Here is a 26,797-nt window from a genome sequence, read left to right as displayed (position 1 = left end):
TAATACAAATCAAGAGAATTATAGTAGGGAAGAATAAGTGTGACATCTAATTCAATAAAAACTGGCAAATATGCAAGAGACTAGAAATCTCTCAACACAGAGGAAGAGAGAAGTTGCACCAAAATAAATGTACCTGTTACTAAGCGTTGAGCCAACAAAATCAAGTCATTATTTAACTAATTTGCCTGGAAGCATGCAATTTTAAAAAATCTATAGCTGTGCCTGCCCCTTCCATTTCCCATCAGCCTCATTCTATGATCAGTTTGGAGAAGGCAAATTATGGCAACCCTAGTTTTAATTGAAGCCGTGAATCTTATTTCACTTAACCATCAGCTGCTGACACTTAACATTTTTTAAAATTGTGAGCGATGGTGGCTACCTGTTGTAGATGCCATTCTTTCTACAAAAGGAATTCTTCACTGAAAGTCGTCTGTTGTTGAGTTCCAGTGCTGGGAACCGTCCATTGTCGAGACTCATGATCTCTTCATGAGCCAGGGTGCCAGTCTTTGTGTTGTTTCCTGAAATTGAACGTAACATTTAAAAATCAACCTCACTGAAGTTAACACTTATCTGAAAATTTAAATTAAAATTGAAGGATAATCAGTGCTTTTAAGTTCCCACTTTCCCACTTGTGAGAATACTTTAATGTGATTGGGTATTTCCTCTGCTACGAACAGTACTGTTGCTGGAGGCCTGGAAACCCCCTTGAATTGACATCAGATTTAAAATGCCACCAGAAAAGGAGAAATACAAAGGACAGAATATTAAATATTTGTGAGTAGCTTTCGTCAATATCAGAGGTAGATTGCTTTGCTTTGCCATTGACTATAAACCTAGGCCTTTGTGAAGGATTTTGATGGAGGAGACAAACAGGAGTTGGGCTGGATGAGCCCAGAATGAACCTACATCTGCCAGATGCAAAGTGCTTTTGTACCCTGGCACTCCTAATAAATTTTAAAAAAATCATCCATTCAGCACTCACCCTCCCCTGCCACATACTCCCTATGCTCCATCTTTGCCAACATATTCCTCCCACCCATTCCAATGGCCCACACATTCCTATGCTAACTTAATTATCCTCTGTGTAGCCCCCATGGTCTCACGCATCCCCAAGCCAACTTAATGCCCCTCTACCTACACCCTTTTGCCACCATATCCCCATTCCAGATCATGCCAACCCATGTCCCTACCCCCTTTGCCCTTATAGCCTCCATGCCAAATATCTAGTATTCTTGTACAGGCTTTGACAATGTTGACATTTACTGGGTAGCTTTGTCAGATTTGACAATTCCTGGATAGCTTTGACACTTCCTGTATAGCTTTGATGAGTTTGACACTTCCTGGATACCTTTGACTGGTTTGATATTTCCTGGATAGCTTTGGCATTTAGTTGGCTTCTGAACATTCCATTGACAACTGAACAGCTCCTTAACATTCCCTTGACAGCTGGACAGTTCCTTGACAGCTCCAATGAGTTTGTGTACAGAAAGTGCACAAAAAGTTCATTTTTAACAATTCCAGAGGGTGCCTTTCCTCTCCCAAGCAGGGCCTTGCCTCTCCTAAAGGGATATCCTGGCTACTCATAAGAATTAATTAAGTTCAGACCTCCTCTTTCTCTTCCAATGTGCAAATTCAGATTCCGCCACACTCCTGATTTTCCAATATCTTACTTCAGTAGAGAGAGCTAGCCATTTAAATGGCCAGCTGCCTCCATGAACTATGCAAGCGTGAACCTCAGCCCAACTCCAATATCAGCTCTGCAAAGATGGGAAATGCCAGGTTTTGCATTAGGATTTTTGGCCATCTTTCGGGTTCTTGCAATGACAAAGAGGCTTTTTATTGTGGCAAAAGTCTGGGCCAAACTTTCAAATAGGAAAATAGGATCTAGGTCCAACTGATATCAGAAGGTTCTTCATCATGAAAAGAGGAATCAAGACTTGGAATGAACGCCTGGGAGAAAGTGATTAATGGAGGTGAAATTATTAAGGAAACATCAAAATACAGCAGTGGTAGAAATATAGGATAGTTCTGGATAGGTGAGTTAAGAGGGGTTGAATTTCTCATTCATAAAAAAGCTTGTGATCTTGTTAATTTGCCAGATTCTGATTTACAAAACACTGGATAACTTGTGACTCTGATTGTTCTGCTTCATGTTGTTTTGTCTAACCAAGTTCTAGTTTCCTGCTAAGGAACTTCTGACTTATTGATACTGTGCCAATGTAAGGTTACATCACAAATGACAGTTACCTTATTGCTTCCTGCAGGAATATTATGTATACTCATAAGGAATTTAATTAACCTAAGATATTAACTAAGTAGCATTTTATAATGTACTCTGCTATGACATCTGCTCTGCAGCCATGAAGTTCATATTCACACAATTGTACAATATGCTGCAAATTAGCAAATACTGATGTGATTGCTTTTCAGCTTTCTGGTCTTAATTAGATCTACATTACAATGGTAATTAAATGAATGAAAAACATATTCTTCAGCTTTGTAAATTTGACTCATCTCAAAATACCCTAGCAAAGTATGAATTAGTTTAAATAATGGAGACCTTGAATCAATGAATTATTTCAGATCAAAAATGACAATACTTAAATCTGACTGGTTGAATAATTAATTCGAAGCTATAAAATTGGGAAACTGCAGTTCATAATTTCAAACCATATCAGTGGTCGGGAAACAATTGGAGAAAATTCCAAAGGAGAGAATTTATTTCCACTTGGAGAGCTAAGGGTTAATCAAGGATAGCCAACATGGCTTTGGACAGGGTGGATAGGGAGCAGCTGTTCCCCTTAGTTGAAGGGTCAGTCATGAGGGGACATAGGTTTGAGGGGATATGAGGAAAAGCTTTTTTTACCCAGAGGGTGGTGATGGCCTGGAATGCATTGCCTGGAAGGGTGGTTGTGTCACATCCTTTAAAAAGTACTTGGATTGGCACAACAAACTTGTTATGCATTGTCTATTCCTGTAACTATTATGTCCGAAACGAAACGTTTGCTGGCAAAAATGTCAGTGACACTTAAAAATGGAGTTTGGGCCTATCAAATTCCCCAGGTCATGCTTACTTACCTTGACAGCAAATCACATATTAGCTCAATATCTGCTCTTTAACTCATTAACGGAGGTCCATGAGACACAACTATATCTTTGTCTGTGGTCATTATTAACATGTCTGTAACTGATAATAACAAGTCTTCCCTATCTATTTGGTTACATTTTAATTTCCAGGAATGATATTCATCTCAGTTCATGTGAAAATATCGGGTTTTATTGCGTTACTCGTTAAATTGCAATGGAATCCTCAGTATAGAACGCTGAGTCAAAGCAACTTGAAAAGCGGCAACTTGAAAAGCTGCACCTTTCCAGAAATAAATACCAAGCTTAAAACGTGTGAATTACAAAAATAATTTAATTAACCAGACCAATACGAGACACATCCTTGTTATCAAGAACAAAATGCTACTGGTTCATCATTAATCAATTTTGAGACTGCATTATTGATGTTATAATTGAAGGTGGATTTGAAACAGGGGATTTTGGTCCAAATCAAAGTTGAGAAAAAGAATCCGTGCTGATGAGTGAATGGTCACTGGATAAAGCCTTCCCATGCAGAAAATTAATTAATTAGAGTGTTAGGAAATCAATAACTGGTAGATTACCACAGAATATTAAGAATATAAATGCAATGAAGATTTTTCACCAGTTAGAGAGAACACAACTCATTTATTTACAGCTTGAAAGTATACAGAAGCTTGCAATCTCGTGGTTGCAATCAGCTGCCAAGTTGACTATGAGTACAGAAGCCTATGCTTAACAGGATGATCCCCCACCCTGTCCCTGATTGGTTCCCTGGGTCATGTGACATTCGAACATAAGTAAGAACATAAGAAATAGGAGCAGGAGTAGGCCATCTAGCCCTTCAAACCTGCCTCGCCATTCAATAAGATCATGGCTGATCTGAAGTGAATCAGTTCCACTTTCCCGCTTTCTCCCCATAACCCTTAATTCCCTTGTCTGTGAAAAACCTATCTATCTGTGACTTAAATATATTTAGCGAGGTAGCCTCCAACACTTCAACGGGCAGAGAATTCCAGAGATTCACCACCCTTTGAGTGAAGAAGTTCCTCCTCAACTCCATTCTAAACTGCCCCCCCCCCTTATCTTGAGGCTGTGCCCTCTAGTCCTGCTGTCCTTTCTGAGCAGAAAGAATCTCTCTACCTCTACCCTATCCATCCCTTTCATTATCTTATACGTCTCTATAAGATCCCCCCTCATCCTTCTAAACTCCAACGAGTACAGACCCAGTCTATTTAGTCTCTCTTCATAGTCCAACCCCCTCATCTCCAGTATCAGCCTAGTGAACCTCCTCTGCACTCCCTCCAAGGCCAAAATATCCTTGTCAAGTGCGGTGACCAAAACTGCACACTGTACTCCAGCTGCGGCCTCACCAGTACCCTGTACAGTTGCAGCAAGACCTCCCTGCTTTTATATTCTATCCCCCTCGCTATAAAGGCCAGCATCCCTTTCACCTGCTTGATCACCTGCTGCACCTGCAGACTGGGTTTTTGCGACTCAATGCACAAGGACCCCCAGGTCCCTCTGCACCATAGCATGCTGCAGCTTTTCTCCCTTTAAATAGTAATCCCTCCTACTATTATTTCTGCCAAAGTGGATAACCTCACACTTTCTAACATTGCACTCCATCTGCCAGGTCCTCGCCCACTTGCTCAGCCTATCCAGATCCCTCTGCAGACTTTCCACACCCTCCGCACAATTTGCTTTTCCACTCATCTTTGTGTCATCAGCAAATTTCGTCACCCTACACAGCCCCCTCTTCCAGATCATCTATATATGGTAAATAACTGAGGGCCCAGCACCAATCCCTGCGGCACTCCACTAGTCACCAACTGCCAATCAGAATAGCACCCATTGAAAGCAATTACACTCCATTCTGCACATATCTTGGCATCCATTATTACTCTCTGATGGTCATTAGCCTGGTCCTGTCTGTTCATCTATTAACCGTTTATCTTCTCCTCACAAACTAACCTAATGTTTTGGTTTCCATTTACCATTATACTTCTTCTGGTTTTATCCTTCCCTTCCCCTCTCACTTGTTAGTTTAAAGTCCTTGTGACCACCCTATTTATCCTTTCTGCTAGAACACTGGTCCCAGATCAGTTCAGTGGAGATTGTATCAATGGTATAGATCCCTCCTGTTCAAATACTGATGCCAATGCCCCATGAAATGGAGTTAGTGTAGTTGCAGTTATTGTTGGTGCAGACTCAATGGGCTAAAGAGCTTTTCCTACTCTATCCAGTGCTCTATGCCTCCATGGGTACAGATGGGGTATGAAACTCCCTGTGGGGAAGAGGTCAATGCCAGAGGAATCTCAGCTTTGGGATGCAATATTCTTTGATCGGGATTATTTACGGTGCATATTACCCTATTCCTAACTATAGTGTCTGCCTTCATTTGTGACCTCTTGGAGACCCTACAGCTTCTTAATTTTATGTGGCATGATGTTATGTCTAGGATGCATCAGAGATGGAGGCAGTCCGCTTGATTCCTCCTCCTCCTCCTCGCTCCCCGCCCCCACCACCTTGTGGTCTTTGTTGCCCTGGGGGGGTACCCTCTGGAGGACTGGGATCTGGGGAGATCAGGCTGACTTTCGGGTGTCACGGATGCAGTTGTGCCACCCTGTTCAGCCCGCTGTCCATAACATGCACCAATGTCAGGAAGGGTGGATTCAAAGAGCTGGAGACTGCTTCAGTCTCCTGAGTGGAAAGTCCTACAGCACCTCCTCATCCCTCACAGTCCCTGTGGGCCCCGGGACAGTCCATGGGATGGAGGCGCAGCTGGAGTTAGCTCCAGAAGCCTCTGCATCATCTGATGCTGCCAGTCCTGGAAGCACAATGTTGTCTGCACCATGGTGTGCAGCCCTTGGCAATTGTACTCGAGTTTGAATGAAATTCTGGAGCCCCTGTGCAGTTGGTTGCTGTGTCCAGAGGCCCTCAGCCTTGGTCCTGAGCAGCACAGCTATGCTTGGACCTTTCCACCCATGATTACTATTTTCTGCATGAGAATTTCCACTGTGCAGTGCTGCCTTGGGTGCCATGCAATCTCCTGCGCCTGAAGGCTGTGGTACTCCTCCAAGCAGATTTGCAATTGCCAGAATGTTGCTGACATCCCCATCTGCAGTCCCTGGCTTCTACATCTCAGCAGCTTCGTGAGAACAGTTTTCAGTGGCATGAGAGCCAGCAATTTCCCTCCAGCAGACCTCTGCCTTCCTGATCCCTCAGATGTTCTCGCCTCTATGTGATGTGCACCAATGGCTTTATGATTCTCACCAGGAAGTGTGCTAATTCTGTCCCTGAGATGTTTTTCTCTAAACTGATGGATGGTGCGGGTGATGCCCCTGATGCTTGGTTGGTGCTTTCCTCTAAGCTCTCCTCTGAGGTGCTGGAGGGGGTCACAGGAAGGATGCCAACTTCTGAGGACCGCCCCTCTCTCAGGTGCCTCCCTGAGAGCTCCATCATGAGCACCTCGAAGGGGGTCAGGAGTCACAACTTGTGAACTTCCATCTCTGTCTTATACTGCTCCCTTCTGCAGAGACAGGAGAAGGAATGTTGAAAGCCTGATGGCGAGCAGGCCGGGGGACTCAGAAACAAATGGCATGCATCAGTGCCATGCTTGGGCAGGCTAAGATTGTGATGGCAAGTGCCAGAAGGATTTGAGGACGATGTTGGGGGTTTGGTGCTGGATAACCACAGGGTGTCAGGAAGTGGATTACTGTGGACATTCTAAATATGAGAGGCTGGATGAGACAGATGGACACTCACCCTTGTCCCCTATGAGGTTGTTCATTTTCTTGTGGCAGTGGGCACTGGTCCTCAGTGTCAGGCACTGGCCACCGCAATCACCACATCCAGGCAACATTCAACTTCTTGCTCCTAGGTCATCTACCCTCTTGGGGGTACATGATGCCCATCTCTCCTCCATGGCATTCAGAAGTCGTCCTAGGTCTCCCTTCAGGAAATGTGGGGCTGGTCTCACTGCAATCCTCCTGGTGTGACTGGCAGTGAGTGCAGAGGGAGCGTTTAAATGCAGCTCCCCCTTGTTAACACTGCACAGCTGCAGGAAGTTTAGGCAAGTCACACATTGAGGACTCCATACCTGCATGTTTCACAGTGGAGGGGTTTCAGTGGATTGTGTGGGGCGATTACGGTCCAACTGTGCCGGATAGATCAGCATTGATTGCGCTGGTTTCCTCACCATTTTTGTGGGAAAAATTCTGCCCAATATCTACTTTCTCTCATAAAGCACATAATACAGGATCACCCTAAAGAATCGAGGGATCGCCCCTCTAGGTTCACAAAGATCTTCACCTGTAAGGCTTTTATGTTGCCTAATTCATCCATGAAGACACTCTCATATTTCTTTATCAGTTTGAGCAGTCTTTCTTCCTGCACTTGGAAAATCTTAGTCCAATTTAACTTGATTTCCTTAAGCCAATTGCAGCTGAGAAGACTTGGCCCTTTACCTGTCGCTCCGATCACAGGGAGTTGGGCAGACTGTTTTTTTTAAACTTTATTCCAATCCAATCAAGTCAAATTAAAGCTAATTCAGAGTCCCAACAAGTTGGGACATTCCCGATCCAAGCTGACAAGACAGGGCTCTCACCTCCTGTCTTGGGCTTGATCTACATGATCCAAGCTGTTTGGAGTGGGTGTAGCTCCACCTCCAAGGCTTGATCTAATTTGCATCTTAGCGAAAAGGCCCAGATGCCGCTTTAAAAAATTGCTTCAAATGAAGCTGAAATGTAACCTAATGACTTCAACCAAGTGCAGCATGTTGATACTACACTTGATCTTAGCTAAGAGGCCGAGAAGCGATGGAGTTGGGCAGACTGTTGCACATAGCTTACAGGCACCATTGCAGCGCCCACTATTTTTATTGCATCTCCAGTACAGATTGTTAACTTGGCCACAGTACTCTAAGTTCATTCTTGTCTCAAGAATATGTTTGCTCACCTATCATCATAGCTGATGCCCCGTATCAAATTCCATCTTAATATGCTTCCCATTTACCCAGAACATTGCTGTAATATGGGCTATCTTGCTCACTTTTATAATAAACAATGATTGAATATTTAAATCATTGGTGCTAGACTCCTCCACACTGTATACTGGCAATGCATTATTTAATGGGCTACTCGGTAGACTGGATTCGGCACCCATGCCTTAAGGAGCCTCCCTTAAGACAAAAAAACCACTCGGCCTTCTTATACCTGCAGGATTCAGGGAAGTGGTTACCACCACATCGGTAAATTCCACTTCAAACTTTGCTGATTGATTATCTCTTCTAAATCTGATCTTATTTGTGGCTGAATTCATTTCCTGCCTCACATCCAGTTCTTCAGTTTTGGTGTCACTGTTCTAACTGATGAATGGTGCCATTTTGCATGCTCTGTAGCTCTTTGGCACCTTTTCCAGTGTTTTCCATGCCTGTGCTGTCTTCATTGCTTGTTTAAAATTTTTATTGACCTCTGTAAGTGAGGTTAAATCATCTCATTATTCACTCTACAGACTAATTTGTCCCAAAACATAACATTCAAGGTGACTCCAAAATTGGAATACTCCAACATCTGTTTCAATTTAGCGATTAAGTCACAATTATTTTGCCTGAGGCTTTCCCCCTTGAATTAAACTTGAATCTCTGAAGTATGACTGATGGTTTAGACTGGAAATGTGACTTCACCAATCCCACGTGCTGACTGATTTTCTTTTAAATTCACTCTTGGGACATGGCTGTTGCTGGCTGGCCAGCATTTATTGCCCATCCTTTGTTGCCCTTGGAGGGCAGTTGAGAATTAACCACAGTCGTGCTTGGGGTTGTGAGATGTGAATGAGATTATATGTTTGGGTACGTTGTCTTTCCTCCTATTTCATTCACCTGGAAGTAATACCCAAGGCACTATGTACTATGTCTAGACCTCTGTGGAAGAGTCAAATGGATCTATCCGTCCAAAGAGGGGCAACTTGGTAAGTACTCCTTATCTTTTTTCAACTTTACTCAACTTCAGTGTAAACAGGATGCCCACAGTCTGAGAATTTTCTTTTAAGTTTTTGCTGCCAAATGTAAAGATGCTCATTCATTAGTTTAGGAAAAACACAACTCATTTATTTACAGGTTAAAGCTACACTAAAGCTTGCAGCTTCGTGGCTGCAATCAGCTTCTGAGATGACTTTGAGTACAGAAGCCCCTGCCTAACAAGATGATTCCCCCACCATGTTCCTTGAGTCATGTAACCCTTACTCTACAGATTGATCCTTAAAGGGATCAATCCTTAAAGGCAATAAAGCAACGAAATAGATTACATTGTGCTCTTTCCAGTATTTCTGCATTTGCAAAGTTAGCCTTGCCATAAAGATTCCAACAATCATCTGATATCATTTGATACGTTACACACACATTTATCAAAATACCTTCATTTGAGCAGTTTCTTCAGTGAAAACATTGAAATTGCTTTTTGATTATATATTGCTGAAACCTGTGCAGTTAACATTTTAATCCATGTTATCATTTGTGCATGCTGAGACAGACTGCATCACTATCATTTTGAAATTGTCTTTTCGCTCAAATAACATGTTAAAAAAATAGTTGATTTGTAAATATAGAGCCAGAAAATGATCAGAATATTTCTCAACACCAATCTTTCAATAAACAATTGGAATATTGTTTGCTACAGTTGGGCAGGAATAGAATTCTAAACAGCTGTCTTGGCTTTCTGGCTTGGTTTCTCACTTTCTGTGACTTCCCTTGCTACAAACACCAGCCTGTCCCTCAAGGCCATTTCCTCTCCTCAGGTGCTAATGAGTTGCATGAATCATCTTGGTTATAGATGGCACAAGTTCAACAATTGAATGTAATCTAGCATCTTTTTGCAGTGAATGAGAGGTGTTTCCTCAGTCATTCAAAGACTGTCCTGCAATGCGCTCACCTACAGACCATCACACTTAACAGATGGTTGATGTACTCAGCAACATGAAGCTACAATTAGCCAAGAACAAAATACCTTCCAGATAGCACATTTCTTATGACAATTATTGGTAAAATGTTGCCGTCGCTGAATTTGAGGGAGGTGTGAATTTGCAGTAAATTAGAACTGAGTTGCCGATAAATAGGCAGATTTGTTACATATAAATAAGATGATCCGCTTTAAAGGATTTAAGCTGAAAGGGAGCAGTTTGGACTGTGCCTTCTGATGGTTGATGACAATACCTTTGGAAACTTTGATTTATTTTCAAGATTATTAGAAACCAGGGAGTTGAAAAGATCTCTTGATAAAATGGCATGGATGCCGAAACATGCAATTATTCAACTCTTATCAGACGTACATCTTCACAAAGGAATTGTAACAGTACTGAAGACTACACTGTCTGAGAATTACAAGCAGAACCTGCAGGGATTTAAACTATAGTCATAGCAAATCACTGGACAATGAGAAATGTTCCTTTCCCATATTGCTGGAGTGTTGTTACAAGTGTACCATGGAAGATCAACAGGGTATTAAAAGCATTGGTATTCTTAAACTCACACAAAGAGTGGTGCGTATTTGGAATCAGTTGCCGAAGGAGGTGGTGGAGCAGGTACAATGACAACTTTAAAAGACATTTGGACAGGTACTGTGGCCAAATGGGCCACCTAAAATGGCAATTTGTAAAGCACTCTGGGACAATTGGACAAGAACTAAAACAACAGGCTCTGCCTAAAAGACAGAGATAACTAGGCTGCAACTCAGACGACTGAATACACAGGATATGGGCCATCTCTAGGACAAAGGGGCCTTTCTGTTCAAACTGTTTGTTTACCAGACAAAGGGGAGCCTTACCCCATTATTTGGGAGGAAGGTACATGATCTACGTGCCTCCAGCACCTATAGGCATAGCTGTTGGGTACACACCCAGAGATCGGTGTGGCAGCATCTGATTGGACTCTTATCAATCAGGGTGATCAAGCCCTGATCGATTGATTGACAAGAATCAAGAGACCACCCAAAAGGACTCAAAACCAAGGAGGGATAAAAGGTGCTGCACAACAGAAGAAGCTGTTTCTTTCTCTGACCCAACGAACAAGCTACAACAAATGACTGTCACCAGCAACAACCAGTACAAGAAGAGCTAACGCACTCGAGAAGGAAGGAAGACCAGAACCAGAGTGCCAGACCAGACCATGCAGAGGACTACAGAGACCAGTGCACAGATAAAGGCAATATCTGCTTGAGTTAAGTCAAGGTCTAGTATTGGACTTGAACTTTAGTATTTTCTGTAACATAGCTTATTGTTGGTTGGGTGGGTGATTATTGATTGTGTGTTTTAAATAAATATTGGTTGTACTAACAAGAAATCTATTCTCAATCCTTTGTCCATCATTTAAAGGTTAAAATAGACTGTGTGGCAGGCACAACAGTACACAGATGGGAAACATTGAGAAGGATGTGGGCCAAATGCGACAAATTCAGTTTAGGAAACCAGGTCGGCATGGATGAGTTGGGCTGAAGTGGTTGTTTCCTTGCTGTATATCTCTATAATTCTATTGTCTAAAACTGTTGGGTGACCAGATTGACACAAAATGACTTCATCATGGAATCATAGTTTCCCTACAGTGCAGAAGAAAGCCATTTGGTCCATCAAATCTGCATTGACTTTTACCCAGGCCCTATCTCCAATGATTTTCATTTATATAGCATTTCCATGATCTCAGAATGTCCTAAAGTGCTTTGCAGCCAATGAAGTCCTTCTGAGGTGCAGTTCTGTTACAACATAATAAAGGTGACAGCCAGTTCACACAAGCTTCCATGAATAGCGATGAGCTGTTGCTTCCTCAGAGTGGTAATCTGCATTTGATTACCTCTCCATACCCAATTACATGAATTTTCTTGTGGAATTGTATCACTCAACTTGCTGACACAGACTTTGTGTGATCCATGCAATGCAACAGTCCTTGAGCCCAGCATCGCAGAGTGGGATTGAAGGAAGATACGCCCCTTTTTTTGTACTGGTTGCCGTAAATAGGTACATTTAAATGTCCATTGATGAGCCAGGAAGAAGGTGAGTGTTTGAGGTAAGTGGAAAGGATTTGGAGATGGGCGTAATCAAAGAATGGGGTATGTCAGGTTTGGTTGGGGAATCCCATGGTGAAATTGGGGAGGTGATGAGTCTCATTGTGGGGCAGTAATTGGGAGGAGAAGGGGTGGTCTTGTTGCGGCTGGGGGCTGCTGGGGGATTCCTATGGGGAGGAGTTGTCAGAGGGTTTGGGACTCCGCTGGAGGATTTGGGGGAGTGGGAAAGGCCTATGAGGGGCTGGTCAGTGCCTTTACAATAGTTACCCAGAAGTTAGAAGAGGTATTAATTCTTCTAACTTTATCCAGTTAACTATTTGTGTAACACAGCCAGAAATATCCAAAGTTTGTGAATTAAACCACATTAATGGATGGTTCCCAGGGAAGGACAGTTGCCCAGAGGAAGTTTGTACATCTGAAAAACTGCAAACCCTTACCTTTGAATTTTGGGAGGGATTTCCCCAGCGCATTTTTGGGGTACACTACCAATCTGATGCTGGGCAGTTCAGAAGTCACAGCCCAATGTGATAATGATGAAAAGATTTGTTTTTTTATGTTAATTAAAAGACAAATATTAAGGGATAAATATTGGCCAGGACAGGAGAAAGAATAGGTGCAGAGGGACCTTGGGGTCCTTGTGCATGAGTCGCAAAAACCCAGCTTGCAGGTGCAGCAGGTGGTCAGGAAGGCGAATGGGATGCTGGCCTTCATAGCGAGGGGGATTGAATATAAAAGTAGGGAGGTCTTGCTGCAGCTGTATAGGGCATTGGTGAGGCCGCAGCTGGAGTACTGTGTGCAGTTTTGGGCGCCGCACCTGCGCAAAGATATTTTGGCCCTGGAGGGAGTGCAGAGGAGGTTTACTAGGCTGATACCGGAGTTGAGGGGATTGAGCTATGAGGAGAGGCTGAATAAACTGGGCTTGTACTCGTTAGAGTTTAGAAGAATGAGGGGAGATCTCATTGAGACGTATAAGATGATGAATGGGATGGATAAGATAGAGGTGGAGAGACTCTTCCCGCTCAAAAAAGACAGTAGGACTAGGGGGCACAGCCTCAAGATAAAAGGGGGGCGGTTTAGAACGGAGTTGAGGAGGAACTTCTTCACTCAAAGGGTGGTGAATCTCTGGAATTCTCTGCCCGTTGAAGCGGTGGAGGCTGCCTCGCTAAATATTTTTAAGACGCGGGTTGATGGGTTTTTGATAAGAGAGGGGATTAAGGGTTATGGGGAGAGGGCGGGAAAGTGGAACCGAGCAGCGACAGATCAGCCATGATCTTATTGAATGGCGGGGCAGGCTCTAAGGGTTAGATGGCCTACTCCTGCTCCTATTTCTTATGTTCTTATGTTCTTGCTCTTCTTTGAACTTTAGATAGTGTTGATATTTTATAACCACATGAGGGCCTTGATTAAGCCATGTCTGACGTTGCAGTATTCCCTCAGTATTGCACTGGCATGTCAGCCTGGAATTTTTGTGCTTTAAGTCTCTGGAATGTGACTTCAGGCCACACACTCTGACTCAGAGGTAAGAATGCACCCAATTGAGCCATGCCTGATGCTGACACGCATAATGATTCAATGAATTTATCTGATAATCATCTCAACAACAGAGACTGTGGCAACCCCTGTACTTGGTAAGTTTGCTGACCTCAGCCAATGTAATGTTAAGAGGTGATAACATTGCCCTCCATCCCTTTAAAGCAAGACGAGGTAATCAATCATGTTTCTTCCATTTGGTCACCTTCCAGAAATTCCTGTGGTTAGTGTGTGTTTGAATATCAATTAAAGACAGGTTGAAACTTGGTTGTGATGCCTGCCTGCAGTTGAATAGCCTGTTTACAGTCACTGCTGAGGCTCACATAAATAATAGCTATTTGGGCAAGTTACTGGAGGATACCCTGTACCTACTGAGCTGTGTTCCTGCAAAGATTCTGAACCTTCAGGAGACAAAAAGAATGGGGAAAAAAATAATGGGGAACAATATAAAGACTCAACCTTCTTTGTGTTGATATTGTACCTGGCAAAGAGATTTGTTTGGGTTGTGGATATGCCCAAGTGGCTTTTAGCAAAATCTCTGCAGCAAATATTTTGTGTTTTGCTTTTGATGCTAGTATTGCACCACCATGTCAGTGGAATGAGTATCCTGTGGCTGGGATTTTTCACATTGGTGGTGACCTCTGGCTGAAAAGGATCACAAAGATAAGACCAAATTTAACCACTGTCTGGTTGTAAAGTGACTAAGGTTGTGCCTTCTGCCCATGTGTGGGAGGATGTCCAGCCTCGTGGAGATATTGGCCAGTTAGATGGCTGGTTGCTCTCCATTCCCAGGTGCATCACTGGGGATGATGGCCACTACTGGGACTGCAGCAGTCCCACATGAGAAGCTCTGGAGGACATCCAAGTGCAAAATGAGTGGGGATGGCTGCACTGAAGCGAGTCAGACCCCAGTGAGGGGATCAAAGCATATGATTGGTAGGCTGGTTTGGGTGGGGGGGGTAGCGGTGTAAACAAGCAAGGGCTGTGATCACCTTTGTAGGGGAGGGGGGCATGATTTTCTGTTTGACACAGAGTTCCCAGGAGAAAATCCGTGTTGTATCCACAGCCATGTATGCCCTGGCAGCATCCCCAGGTAGTGTGGGCACCTCAGCTGCTAGGAAAATACTACTGGGAGAAGGAGCAGATCCTTGAATGGCTATTAATCAGCCCAAAAATAGGTCACCTACCCTGATGCCAACCCTGCCGACGGTAAAATTCCAGTTGAGGTGGGTAATGAGGGGCATCGTGGCCTCTGTCAGGTCACCTGATTTTATACCCCCTACTACCAGTAAGGAGTCTCACAACACCAGGTTAGAGCCCAACCAGTTTATTTGATAGTAATGATAGTGAGATTACTATCAAATAAACTGGTTGGACTCTAACCTGGTGTTGTGAGACTTCTTACTGTGTTTACCCCAGTCCAACGCCGGCATCTCTACATCATCGCCCTACTACCAGCCCAGGGAAAGGATATAAAATTCCAATCTCTACTTTCTACTTGTTGAGATATCAATATACACCAGGTATTTAATGAGTTGTTTTTAAAGTAAAACTAACATTTAATGATACACAAAGTCACAATCATGTGATGTTTTCCAGTTTTGACTGACAGATCAAATTTCAGAGGTACTGTTTCTCAAGTTCATATCAGATATAGAGCAGCTGGCTGAAAATACACTCACGGTTAATTTGTTGACTGGTTTTTCAGGAAATACAGATATAGTTCCAGCACCACTGATACTGTGATGATGTATCCTTGGCACACCAGGACACATTTCCTTTGCGCATAAGATCTCCATTTAGAATGGAGTTCCCTATTCTACCAGCTGTCCTTTGCCCAAAGTTAAAGTTCACCTTCAGGTCTGTAGCTGGGAACCTGCAAGAACACTTGCAATTATTGTTTTTTTGTTTTTATTCCAATTCAATCCAATCAAATCCAAATCAGAGTCTCAACAAGTTGAGGCATTCCTGATCCAAGCTGACAAGACAGGGCTCTCACCTCCTGTCTTAGGCTTGATCTACATGATCCAAGCTGATTGGAGTAGGCATAGCTCCTCCTCCAAGGGTTGATCTCATTTGCATCTTAGCCAAAAGACCGAGAAGCCGCTTTAAAAAACTGCTTCAAATGAAACTGAAATGTAACCTAATGACTTCAACCAAGTACAGCATGTCTATACTACATTTGATCTTAGCCAAAAGGCATTGTACCTTGCAGGTGGAATGGATGGATGGGTATACATCTAATCTGATTTTCATCCAAAATAAACTTAAAATCATAACAATTCTTTCCTTTTCATATTTCTGATTGCCTGAAATAGTAAACTGATTACGTGCTATGTATATATTGTACTGTTACAAAATGTCTCCATGTTACATCTATACTTGGGATTTAGTTCCTTCACCCAACAATAATAACTCATTTGCTAGCCTTGATAGTGAGTGTCATAAGGCAAGAGAGTGGATGGGTGGAACCTTAGTTGAACATGATCCAGTACTTGCCTGATACTAATACACACATTCCCAACAGGGATAGCAAATAGGAGTGAGAACCTTGACCAATTTCCCTATCCTTAGTTTTGGGGCACTAAGGTCAATCACAGCACTCTATTACCATGGCAAAGGTCGGTGAACTCAGCAGAGACCAAATCAATCAGTTCTATGTAGCTCAGCTATTGACCACCTAAGGCCACTGAGCCATAAGGTGCCAAAACTAAGTATTAATTACGGGGCACTGAAAAATATTTCATGCCCACCATGCAGTCTTGTCGTATTGAGAAAAAATTAGACTACAGAACAGTGTCAAAATCCACTGGACCTTGTTAATTACATGTTAAGAAAGTTCCATATTCAAAAGTAGCATTGTTGTTTGTAGGGATGTTGTCAAGCGTTCCGAGTTGTTTTCAGGTTGGCTAAATGCCTGGAACAGCAAGGCCGAGCCCTTCCAAATTACATCATCTTGGCTAGCAGTGAATGTTTGTGTTTTACAAGACATTGCAGCTATTCCCAATTCACTTCTGTTGTGCTTTCTATCTTACTAACTTATGCTTTAATTTTGAGCCACAATTGTAAATATGAATAGGCTATTTGACTGCAGGGACCAACACAACTAAATCTGAACCTGTTCTTACCCACTACCCACACTTCCAACTGTCAGTGAATAATGATCAGGAGCCAAAAAAAAACCTCTGATTATGCACTGACCAATCAATGAAGTCCAACTGGTATTCTAGCTGAAATCAGTTAGCTCTGCACAAATCAGGGGTAAAACATGCTCCAAACAGCTCAAATACTTAATTGATTAACCTGCCTATATATCAGGCCAACTTGTTTACAATTGTAGTTTGACATTAGCAAAAAAACGGTATTCAGGAGGACTTGTGATTGGTAATTGAACTTGTCCTCATTCACTGTATAACATGATTTTATTTTTACATTTGTGCACAATTAACAGTAATCAAGAATCATAGAATCCCTACAGTTGAGAAGGAAGCCATTCAACCATTGAGCCTCCACTGAGAATAACCTCATCCAGGTCCTATCCCTATAACCTCACGTATTTACCTTGCTAATCTCCCTGACACTAAGGCGCAATTTAGCACGCCCAATCAACCTAACCCGCACATCTTTGGACTGTGGGAGGAAATCAGAACACTCAAAGGACACCCATGCAGATGCACAAGAACATGCAAACTCCACACAGACAGTGACTCAAGCCAGGAATTGAACCCAGGTCCCTGGAGCTGTGAAGCAGCAGTGCTAACTACAGTGCCATCACTTCTTGGTCTTTTGGCTAAGATCAAGTGTGGTGTTGACATGCTGTGCTTGGTTGAAGCCATTGGGTTACATTTCAGCTTTATTTGAAGCAATTTTTAAAAGCGGCATCTCGGCCTTTTGGCTAAGATGCAAATGAGATCAAGCCTCGGAGGAGGAGCTATGCCTACTCCAATCAGCTTGGATCATGTAGATCAAGCCCAAGACAGGTGGTCAGAGCCCTGTCTTGTCAGCTTGGATAGGGAATGTCTCAACTTGTTGAGACTCTGAATTGGACTTGATTTGATTGAATTGGAATAACAACAAAAAAAAAATGGTGCCATGGTGCTGCCTTTTGATTCAAGTAACAGACATTAGAGCTTGTGTTTGTATCCACCATGCAAATTTGCAGTATTTAAAGCAGAGCTATGGGTGCGTCATAACCATTTCCCAAAGCATGGTCTATTTGTATAGTTTGCAACTTCCATTAACAGAATTCACTGCAAAATTATACCATGGCTGACATATTTTCAAATTTGATGTTTTTGTGCGTGTTGTTGAGATAGTGTTGTATTGTTCAAAAGAGGAAGCCATCTTTACTAACTTCAATTTAAATCCTATTTTCACATGAACTTAGTGAGCTGACCGAAAATTCTCACGTACTCACCTGAATCTGCTTTTTTCGTGTATTTTTTGCTTTGTCCACGGATTATCAGCACAAACACCAACAGAAGGATAAAGATGAGTCCAACCAAGGCAATAACCACTAAGAACCACCATTCCTCATAAAACGGGGCTGCATTTTGGGCTAGAAGAATTAAAAAAAAGAGAAGAAATCAAAATAAGTGCACCTTCACAATAATTAAAAATTAAATAAGTTGGGTGACTGTACTGTCACAGCAATTACTACATCTTTCAGTTTAAGGACAATTTTGATTTAGATGTGTCATTATACTGCTGGTCCTGTATTTGTCTATCGTCACCAGTAAAGTTCACTCTCTGGATTTCTACATGAACACAATAGACCAGTTCAGGAAATGAATGCAAATGAAACACATGTGGCTCTTTCTGTCCAATCACTCATTGCTTGCGTTCATGTTTATTTCTGTAAATCCAAATTACTTTTATTTGAATGATGACAAATCTGCTGTCGATTTGTGTTAACTGCAGGAATAGATTACATTAGGAGGCTTGGAGCTTGCATGCATAAACACACACGAATGTGCTTTTTGTGGAATTTAGTCAACTGAGTGCTGACCACAACAGACAAATTAACAGTTACAGTTTAGTATTTTAACTAATCTGATTTTGAACTTTTTAATGCTAATGAAAAATCAACTTTTTTCTGACTTACTCATCAGAAAGTAAAAAAAAAGTAGCAATAGCCTTCAGATAAAGAGATAGCCTTCACATGAAGAGAAATATGAGCACAGAGCTGATGAAAATACCATCTTGTTGGCTGATCATGTGTGGGATAGCTTGTCGTTGCACATCACCATCTGCAGACCATAAGCATTCCTAAAAGGAGTTTGATATGAATGAGGCTAAAAGCTTGTATTAGTTGGAACTGAATATGTTACCAGCTTACCCCACCAATAATATTTGGAACTCTCCTTTCTTTCAAAAGCCTTCTAAAGTACATCCACTTCACTGCCTTTTTAATTTACTCCTCCCTTAATTCTTCTCCTTTCCCCTCCTCAGTATCCTCCCCACCCCCCTCCGGCGCTCTCACAATATATTCTGTGAAACTTTTATATTATTATTGATACATTTATTACATTGGATCAGAAACCTCTGCCTCTCGGACTTATGTAAAATTGTCGAACTCAGACTGAAAGTTTTATTTCATAGAATGAGTATGGAGTATAGACATGTTATGTGGAACATCGGTGAATCATTTACAGTATTGAATACTTTATTATAATACAGGACTTGTTCTAAAGTACTACTGTTGAAAGACATTACCATTTTATAACAAACTGTAATAGTTAGTCAGTCAGCAAAATTAGCATGTTTAAAATATGGATTCAAAAATTAACAACCCAAAATTATTACCTGACTAAATGTCAAATATTGTAGGAAATCTTGATGTCATGGGGAAGATTAGAATACAGCAAAGTTGATATGAGAGGCTGTTTGAAATTGAAGAATTTCACCTTTGTTCCTATAATCTATTACCATGTGGAACACTACATTTTCAAATCATACTTTAGTTCTAAATTTAAGTCCACTGGAATTAAGAGATTTTTTTAATGAAGTCAGTTGGTAAGTGGGCTTGTACTGAAGCACACAGATTAGAACGTCCTAAATTCTACTCTTGCTTTGTGTTTAGTTGGCTTTTTACAGACAAGACAGGTGACAGGGTCAGTGGTCAGCAGGAGAGGGAGGGGTAAAGCTGATGGATGTTGTCATTACTGATCATCATAGGTATTAAGATGCACAGTCAAGGAAGGCAAATGAAAATAAGGTAAGGCAATGCTAAATACCATATTCAGGCTTGTGTATGAAGTGTGGCTGACTGGGTAAGATCCAATACCAAAGGAGTGCAACTGTTTCATTGTAGGGTTACTGATTATCCCTCCATGGGAGGATGCATTTTTATATCGCTAGACTTAACCTATCATATAAATAGATATTGGACAATGTCAGTAAACTTCAGAATGCAAGTGGACATGGGGCACATGTATAGGAGCACTTGATGTCACTGAAACCTGAAAAGGTAGTTATGGAGGACCCTGAACATATAACATTGGAAAGTTAGATGGGATGTTGATTTATACAGCTGAGAAAGATCATTACACACAGTTGAATTTGAAGTTCACAAAACAGAAAAAGCAATATTAAAAATATGACCCAATCAAGTGGGATAGAATCAAAGTTAACATGTTTATCAGCTGAATAGGAATAGTATAAACATGATCAACGCAAAAGAGAAGGAAAGTGTTTCTGTTAGAAACATTCAAAGTATAGACCAAGACAGAACAGCAACAAAAAGGGGAAGTATAATGTGAAAAAGAGATTAACACACACAGGAAGTAAAATAACATCCCAGAGAGGGAAAAGATCAAGAACAGAGAGAATGAAAAGGAGCAGTACAATCTCAAGCCAATAAAAAGAAAGAGCTTGCTTACATTCTTGAACTAGCAGAAAAATACATATCAGCAGTGAGTTCTCCAGATGGGCTTGTGAAACTTTGGGCAGGTGTCTCCATTTTTTTTCTTTAAGTGCAGTGGTAGAGGTTATGGTGGCAACATAGCGGAATGGCATGATGTCACGCCTAATTCAGTGCTTGGAACCTCCTTAATTTTGTGCAAGTGTGTATCTCTCCATATCATCTGGGAGACGATTTGTACAACTGCCATTGGTTGGCATGTTCAAAGGTCCGCACGCATACTAAACACCTATGCAACAACTCTCCCCAGCCCACTTGTCTTTCTAAGACCATGCAGAATGTCTGGAACTCAGAGGCAAACGGCTAGCAGTCTCAAGAAGTGCCCTTTTTCAATCACAATGCCCTCGAGGCCTTGATTGGAGGTATCTGGGCACAGAGGCATGCTCTCTATCCCAGGCATGACTTGAGGACTCACAGCAACCTCACCTCTCTGGCCTGGGAGGCTGTTGCCCAGGAGGTCTGCGTGGCTGACAACCATGCCAGAAGTGCCATGCAGTTCAGGAAACAGATAAACAAATTCATTCACTCTGCCAGAGTCAGACCTCCCTCAACACCTTCCATTATCAAACTCTCAGCATGGCATCATGTACTCAAATGTCTGCTCGCTTCATGGATCTCAAACATCTATTAGCTGGGGACACTTATCAACACTCATACTCTCTTGGACACTTTCACGTCACCTAGATCCCATTTGTCATGTTGCTCACACACCATCCTCTGGTTCACCACACACGGGACATGCATTTCACCCAACCCCTGCTTCATCCCTCTGATCACATGCCTTTGTTTCACCTTCATACATAGCAAGCAGGCACACCAGTGTGAGCCCAGACAGGCGAGGTGATGCAGAGATCATTGCGCTTGCAGAATTTGAGGCTGCAGCAGACATTGCTGGAAGAATAGGGATCACACCTTGGCACTGCAAAGATTAGCATCTTCCAGCAACCTAGTATGCATCAAATCTTGACAGCCACAATGAGTCAAATGAACTCTCAAATAGCTTCAGTTCATCCACTAAAACTGTCAGCTAGTCTTTGCAGGCATTAGCAGATCGAGGCCATTCATGCAGCTGAGCAGCATTCGAAGACCTAGGAGCACGTCTGAATATGAAGGAGTTCACAAAGAACCAGAAAGTAGACATCCACACCCTCTGCCAGTGCAAAGACACACATCTCAGTGGGTTGTAGCTCCAAATTAGACTAGGGGTTACTTTCTGGAGAACACCTCACTGAGCCATTCCTGCGGCAGCTGGAGGCAAGGACAGCCCAGACCTCTGGCACTTGGACGTCTGAAGACCAGCACCTACTCAATCCTAGTCAGATGAGCCACTGGAAGAGGATGCCAGCATACTGGTGGAGATGCAACGACAGGCGGTAGTGGAGAGGTCTCCGGCTTCAACCAAAGTTTAAACTTGACGCCCTTCATCTCTCCAAGGATTCCTTGGAAGACACTCTTATTTTACCAACAGGGCTTGTAACACTGTGTTCAAGTCCACCAGCCTATTTACCATGCCCCAGTTCAATTTCAACTGATGTAACCAGGAGTGTCCAAATAATCCAGGGTATTCACCTTTCACTACATATAGTGGCAATTCTGTACATTTCTTAACTGTACCTTATACATACCCTTGAGGAGAAGCACTTGCTTGGGATATGTTTGTAATGTGATCTTTGCAGGTTTCATGGCAGGGCTTTTAACTTCTCCCAGAATACTGCTTTGGGAACCAAAGACAAAATCACCACTTCCATTTTCACAGTTTTCCCTTCCAGTTTAGGGAGAACTCAGAACTGATTGGCTTCACTGTGTACCGACAGAATGTTTTTCCTGAGCCTGTGTTGCTTAGGACTGTCTGCTCCTTCTGCAGATCAGCTGACTCCCTATCCTTGCCATGACTGGGAACATGAACCTTTTTTTCCCCTCTCTCTGGATTTAGTTGCACCCACCAATTCTGGGCAATGTGACCCACTCACTTGCAACATTGGGCCTCCTGTCCAATGATTTGATTTCTTGTGGCCTGTCTTGCAACATGGGCAGCATTCTACATGCAGCACTGAAATGGGCTTCTGCTACCTTGTGTTGGGTGCTGACACCCAACTGCACCGTTTCTCTGGTGGCTAATTCCTTGGAAGTTGTGGTCTGTAGTGTAGACTTAAACTGTAAATTCTTTTCAGCCAATAACTTTGTGCCAGAGGCTACAAACCAGCCAATCACGTAAAGCATCCTGGAGTACATTTCCAAGCTCACAGCGCTCAGCCAGTCTTTTCAGAGTTACCACAAATTGTGCAATAGATTCTCCTTCAAGTTGGTTTCATTTGTAGAATCGAAAATGCTCAGCAATCATCGATGGCTTTGGAGAGAATTAGCCAGTTTGGAAAGATATACAACTGAATAGTATCCATTTCTCTGCCGCTCCCATTTTTAATGGATGGTAATTTACTAACAACGCCACCATTATGGAGGTAATCTTTATTGTGGAGATGCAATTTTGTCCCTGTTCCTGGTTGTGAGTCTGCCTGCAAGGTACTGTCAGGTACTGGCCTTGGCCTTTTTTCCAAATAGCATGCATTCTGACTCTCCCCGTATCTATGCCTCAGTTGTGGTCTTCTGCAGCACTTGCAATAGTCCACAATCTGACATTTATAACCTTCTTGAATATGTTTCTTAAGAGTCTGAAGGCTGTCCCTGCTCTCCCTTGACTCCCTGATGTTGCAACTTGGGCTCAATGGCTGTAAGGGATTCTTGGATATTTTACCAATACCATCATTCTCAATTGAGAGATAAACATTGCATAGATCCCTTCCCCATTCACTTATGGGACATCAAACAGCAGTGTCCTCTGTAGTTCCTGAGCTTCTTTGTCTGCATTCTCCAATTATAGAGCTATCTCAATGACCTTATTTAGAACCAAATTGGATTCTACCAATAATGTTTTTTGGACTATCACATTGTTAATTCCACAGACCAGTGTACATCGCAAAATGTCATTCAGGGGTGGCCTAATTTTCCTAACCTTGTTGCCAATACTAAGGCCACTCTTCTGTCACCATCACCCTTTATTTATAATGTGATCAAAGTACAGCTTGGAAGTGTACAGATATTCAAAGTGTACATGAAAGCCCTGACTGCCGCACTGAGTGGAGCCAGCTGGTTTTAAATCCCTTGTTGCTCCTTCCCTATTAGCTGAGTTCCTCGCCTAATAGAGGAGTTTGTATTTCATGAGGCCCACAGAGAGATCTATTGACGATCCCCTGTGGCCATCATAACACTATGCAAGAACCTGGGGTCAGTACCCAACTACCAACCAGGGATAAAGCTGCAGGTGAGAGATAATCTGGACATAGGAAACATGTCCATATTTAGAGGCCTTTGAATAGATGCAGCTGACCACTGTACAATATTTGAAACTGTACTTGATATGATGGGTCAGATTGCCTGTTTCCTCGGCAGGTTTCCAAGCGCTTTTGAGGCATAGGAATGATCTGCAGTGATGACTGTACACCTAGTTCGTTGTAGGTTCTTTAAGCATAAGCTGTCAAGTTCATAAAAAAGATCCTACCCTGGGAGGGAAAGAGATGCATCATATTTTGTGATTTGGACTAAGGCCCATTGGGGTGTATATTGTTCCATCTCCTAGGTCAAGTAGTTATTAGTAATAACGTTTGTACTAAAGGTGAGGAATCTTAAATGATCGATATGTTTCTCACTCCATGCTGAGTATTTCTATTATTTTCTGTTTGTTTCAGTTTTCTAACATCTGCAATATTTTGTGATAGATTGTGGCAGTCTGAGTCATCTCTGAAGTATAATGGGACATGGGATCCATTTCCTCAAGGGATTGTCTCCAACAGGATGTATTTACATGATTGCTTGGGAGCAAATTATGCCATTGAATGTGACAAGGTACCTACAGCAATTCTAAATCTTTAACAGCTGCCTTAAACTGCACAAAAGCAGAAAAATTTCTCAGAAACTGAATGGAGAAACCAAAAAAATTAGACAAATTAAAAAAAACCATTAACATTGCATGGCGTCCATCATAGCTTAATTAAATTTAGCTCTGCTAAATGAACAGAAACTTCACGCAGGGGGTAACTGATAATTGAGGGCTCAGATTCAAACAAGCTCTACACTAACATTAACATAATTTAAGAGGCAAATTCTATACCTGAAACTGATGGAGAAGGGGAGCTAGGTGTTCCATATCCATAATCATTCACTGCTATTACTCGGAAATCATAGCTCACACCTTGCTTCAGGATGTCCATGCCGAAGGTATAAGATGTCACTTCCTTAGGAACATCCTTAATTAGAATATCCCACAATCCTTCGTCTGGAAAACACAAAAGTAGTGTTGTCACAAATATTTACAAATTACTGTAAATCCTGGCATATAAATTGACCTGGCGTATAAGATGATCCCATTTTTCCAGCCTTAAAAATCATGTTTTTGTATATTAGCATATAAATCTTTTCAGCCACAGCATGCTATACTGCTTTAGTAATCAGGGTCAAATTTTTTCCCCACAAATGCATGTTTTAGTTACCTGTACGTTATAATCAGGCATAAAGGATTAAGCAGACTGTTGTGACTGTGTACAGGAGTTTAAGACATGCCCTCTCTTTGCATCAGAAGCAATTGACATTTCAAATTGGTGACCACCCACACGCATGCGTTTCATTTTTATACTTGGGGGATAAGCGGACACCTGTTTATGGAAGGATTTTTAGAGACTTCAAACTTATATGCTGACATCTATGGAACCTATTTATTTAAATGTTCTTCCAGAAGCTACTAAGGAATATCAGTAACTAAGTATTCAGCTAATCAGAAAAGCATTCTCATTTCAGAGAATACAAAGCACAAAATTGTTAGGTGTTGTGAATGCTAGTGAAATTTTACCAAACCCTGACTAAGCAGATTCAGGAGCAAAGGATAATAAAAGAAGTAGAAATTAGAAGAAGTAGTGTAGAAATTACAATTCATGATGTTATCACAGATGATTATCTTGCTTAGACCGAATTCATCTTTCCATTTCAAAAGTGAAGAGAGGAATTTAGCATAGCATATTAAACGTTCATGCAACATCACCAACAGCAGCTTGTACTCTTCTCTTACACTGACAGTCCACACTAGCTGTAAAATGGAAACAAAGAAGGTTCACCATAAGCCTCTAAAATCAGTTGACACTCCAGCTGGGCACTTGAAAGTATTAAACAATCAGTTGATGCATGAATAATGAGAACTAATCAGCATAAATCGAACATGGTAAAAATTTCTGGAAAAACATGACCGTAAAACATTCAGGAAAGAAAACAAAGGACTGTTATTTTTCCATGAACTTTATCACAACTTCACCTTCAGGGCAATGTATGATCAAAATGTGCATAATTTGTATTTTTGGACTGGAGCTCAGATTCTTGATGCATTTCTGAGTGTGGTATTGATCCTGTAGTGAAGGCTCTAATCCTGAGTGTGGAATTGATATCATTGTTACAACTTACCTCACTGTACTCAGGCTGGGAAGGGAATGGATTACTCCAGAAATCACACTCCAAAGTAGGATCAGTGACCCAAATGCACTTTGCTTCTTCCCTGTTCCGTAAGCTCTCGGTTTCCTTTGGGAACCATAGAGTTACCCTCTTGTAGCTGATGTCTGGGATGGAAATAGACCTGATGGGAAGACATCACCACTGAAGTTCCCTGCTGCCCTGTCTTTGGTGTCCTATGTGTGTGCTGGCCCACAAGAAGCAATAGTACTTTTCAGTGATAGAAAAGAGCCCCACAGGAGTTAAAGTAAAATGTATTTATTAGTCTCAAGTAAGGTTTGTGAAGCTTTTACAGAAACTTTTATTGCAATGAAGTTACTATGAAATTCCCCTAGTTGCTACACTCTGGTGGCTGTTTGAGTCAATGCATCTAACCAACATTCAGACAGTAGGAGGAAACCCACGGGGGACCCAAGCCAGGTCCCTGGTGCTGTGAGGCAGCAGTGCTAACCACTGTGCCAGGAATCATTTGTATGCTAAAGCAACCTCAGTAGAAAGGAATTTTTCTTTCACACTCATGATTGAGGAAATACAATAAATGATTTTTTTGAAAAAATAGGAAAAGCAGTAGGCACTAAATTAATCAGGGGACGTAGATTCCAGATTTCAGTTAATATCACACATAAAGCACAGCAAGCAGAATCTTACTGAAAAAAAGCAGTAT

The 26,797-nt window shown here is 42.0% G+C and overlaps 1 protein-coding gene and 1 non-coding gene across 4 annotated transcripts in view; both read right to left on the bottom strand.

Moving 5' to 3' along the window:
• The window catches only part of sdk2b (sidekick cell adhesion molecule 2b), a 966,819-nt gene that overhangs the window by 130,510 nt on the left and 809,512 nt on the right, over positions 1–26,797 (bottom strand). For all 3 annotated transcript variants that reach the window (XM_080208817.1, XM_080208815.1, XM_080208816.1), the window contains 3 exons: positions 24,752–24,916; positions 18,082–18,222; positions 380–518 (listed from right to left, as the gene is read on the bottom strand). In XM_080208817.1, coding sequence (XP_080064943.1) covers positions 380–518; positions 18,082–18,222; positions 24,752–24,916 — 445 coding nt within the window. The remainder of the gene's footprint in view (positions 1–379; positions 519–18,081; positions 18,223–24,751; positions 24,917–26,797) is intronic.
• LOC145356726 (U2 spliceosomal RNA) lies at positions 7,715–7,906 on the bottom strand. Its single transcript, XR_013889199.1, has one exon. It is a non-coding gene; the product is annotated as a U2 spliceosomal RNA (small nuclear RNA).

The sequence above is a fragment of the Carcharhinus amblyrhynchos genome, chromosome 21 (genome assembly GCF_965287045.1).
Source record: "Carcharhinus amblyrhynchos chromosome 21, sCarAmb.v2.hapA, whole genome shotgun sequence".
NCBI lineage: Eukaryota > Metazoa > Chordata > Chondrichthyes > Carcharhiniformes > Carcharhinidae > Carcharhinus > Carcharhinus amblyrhynchos.
Note: the sequence above shows the minus strand (reverse complement) of the source record. Positions and strands in the feature narration are given on the sequence as shown.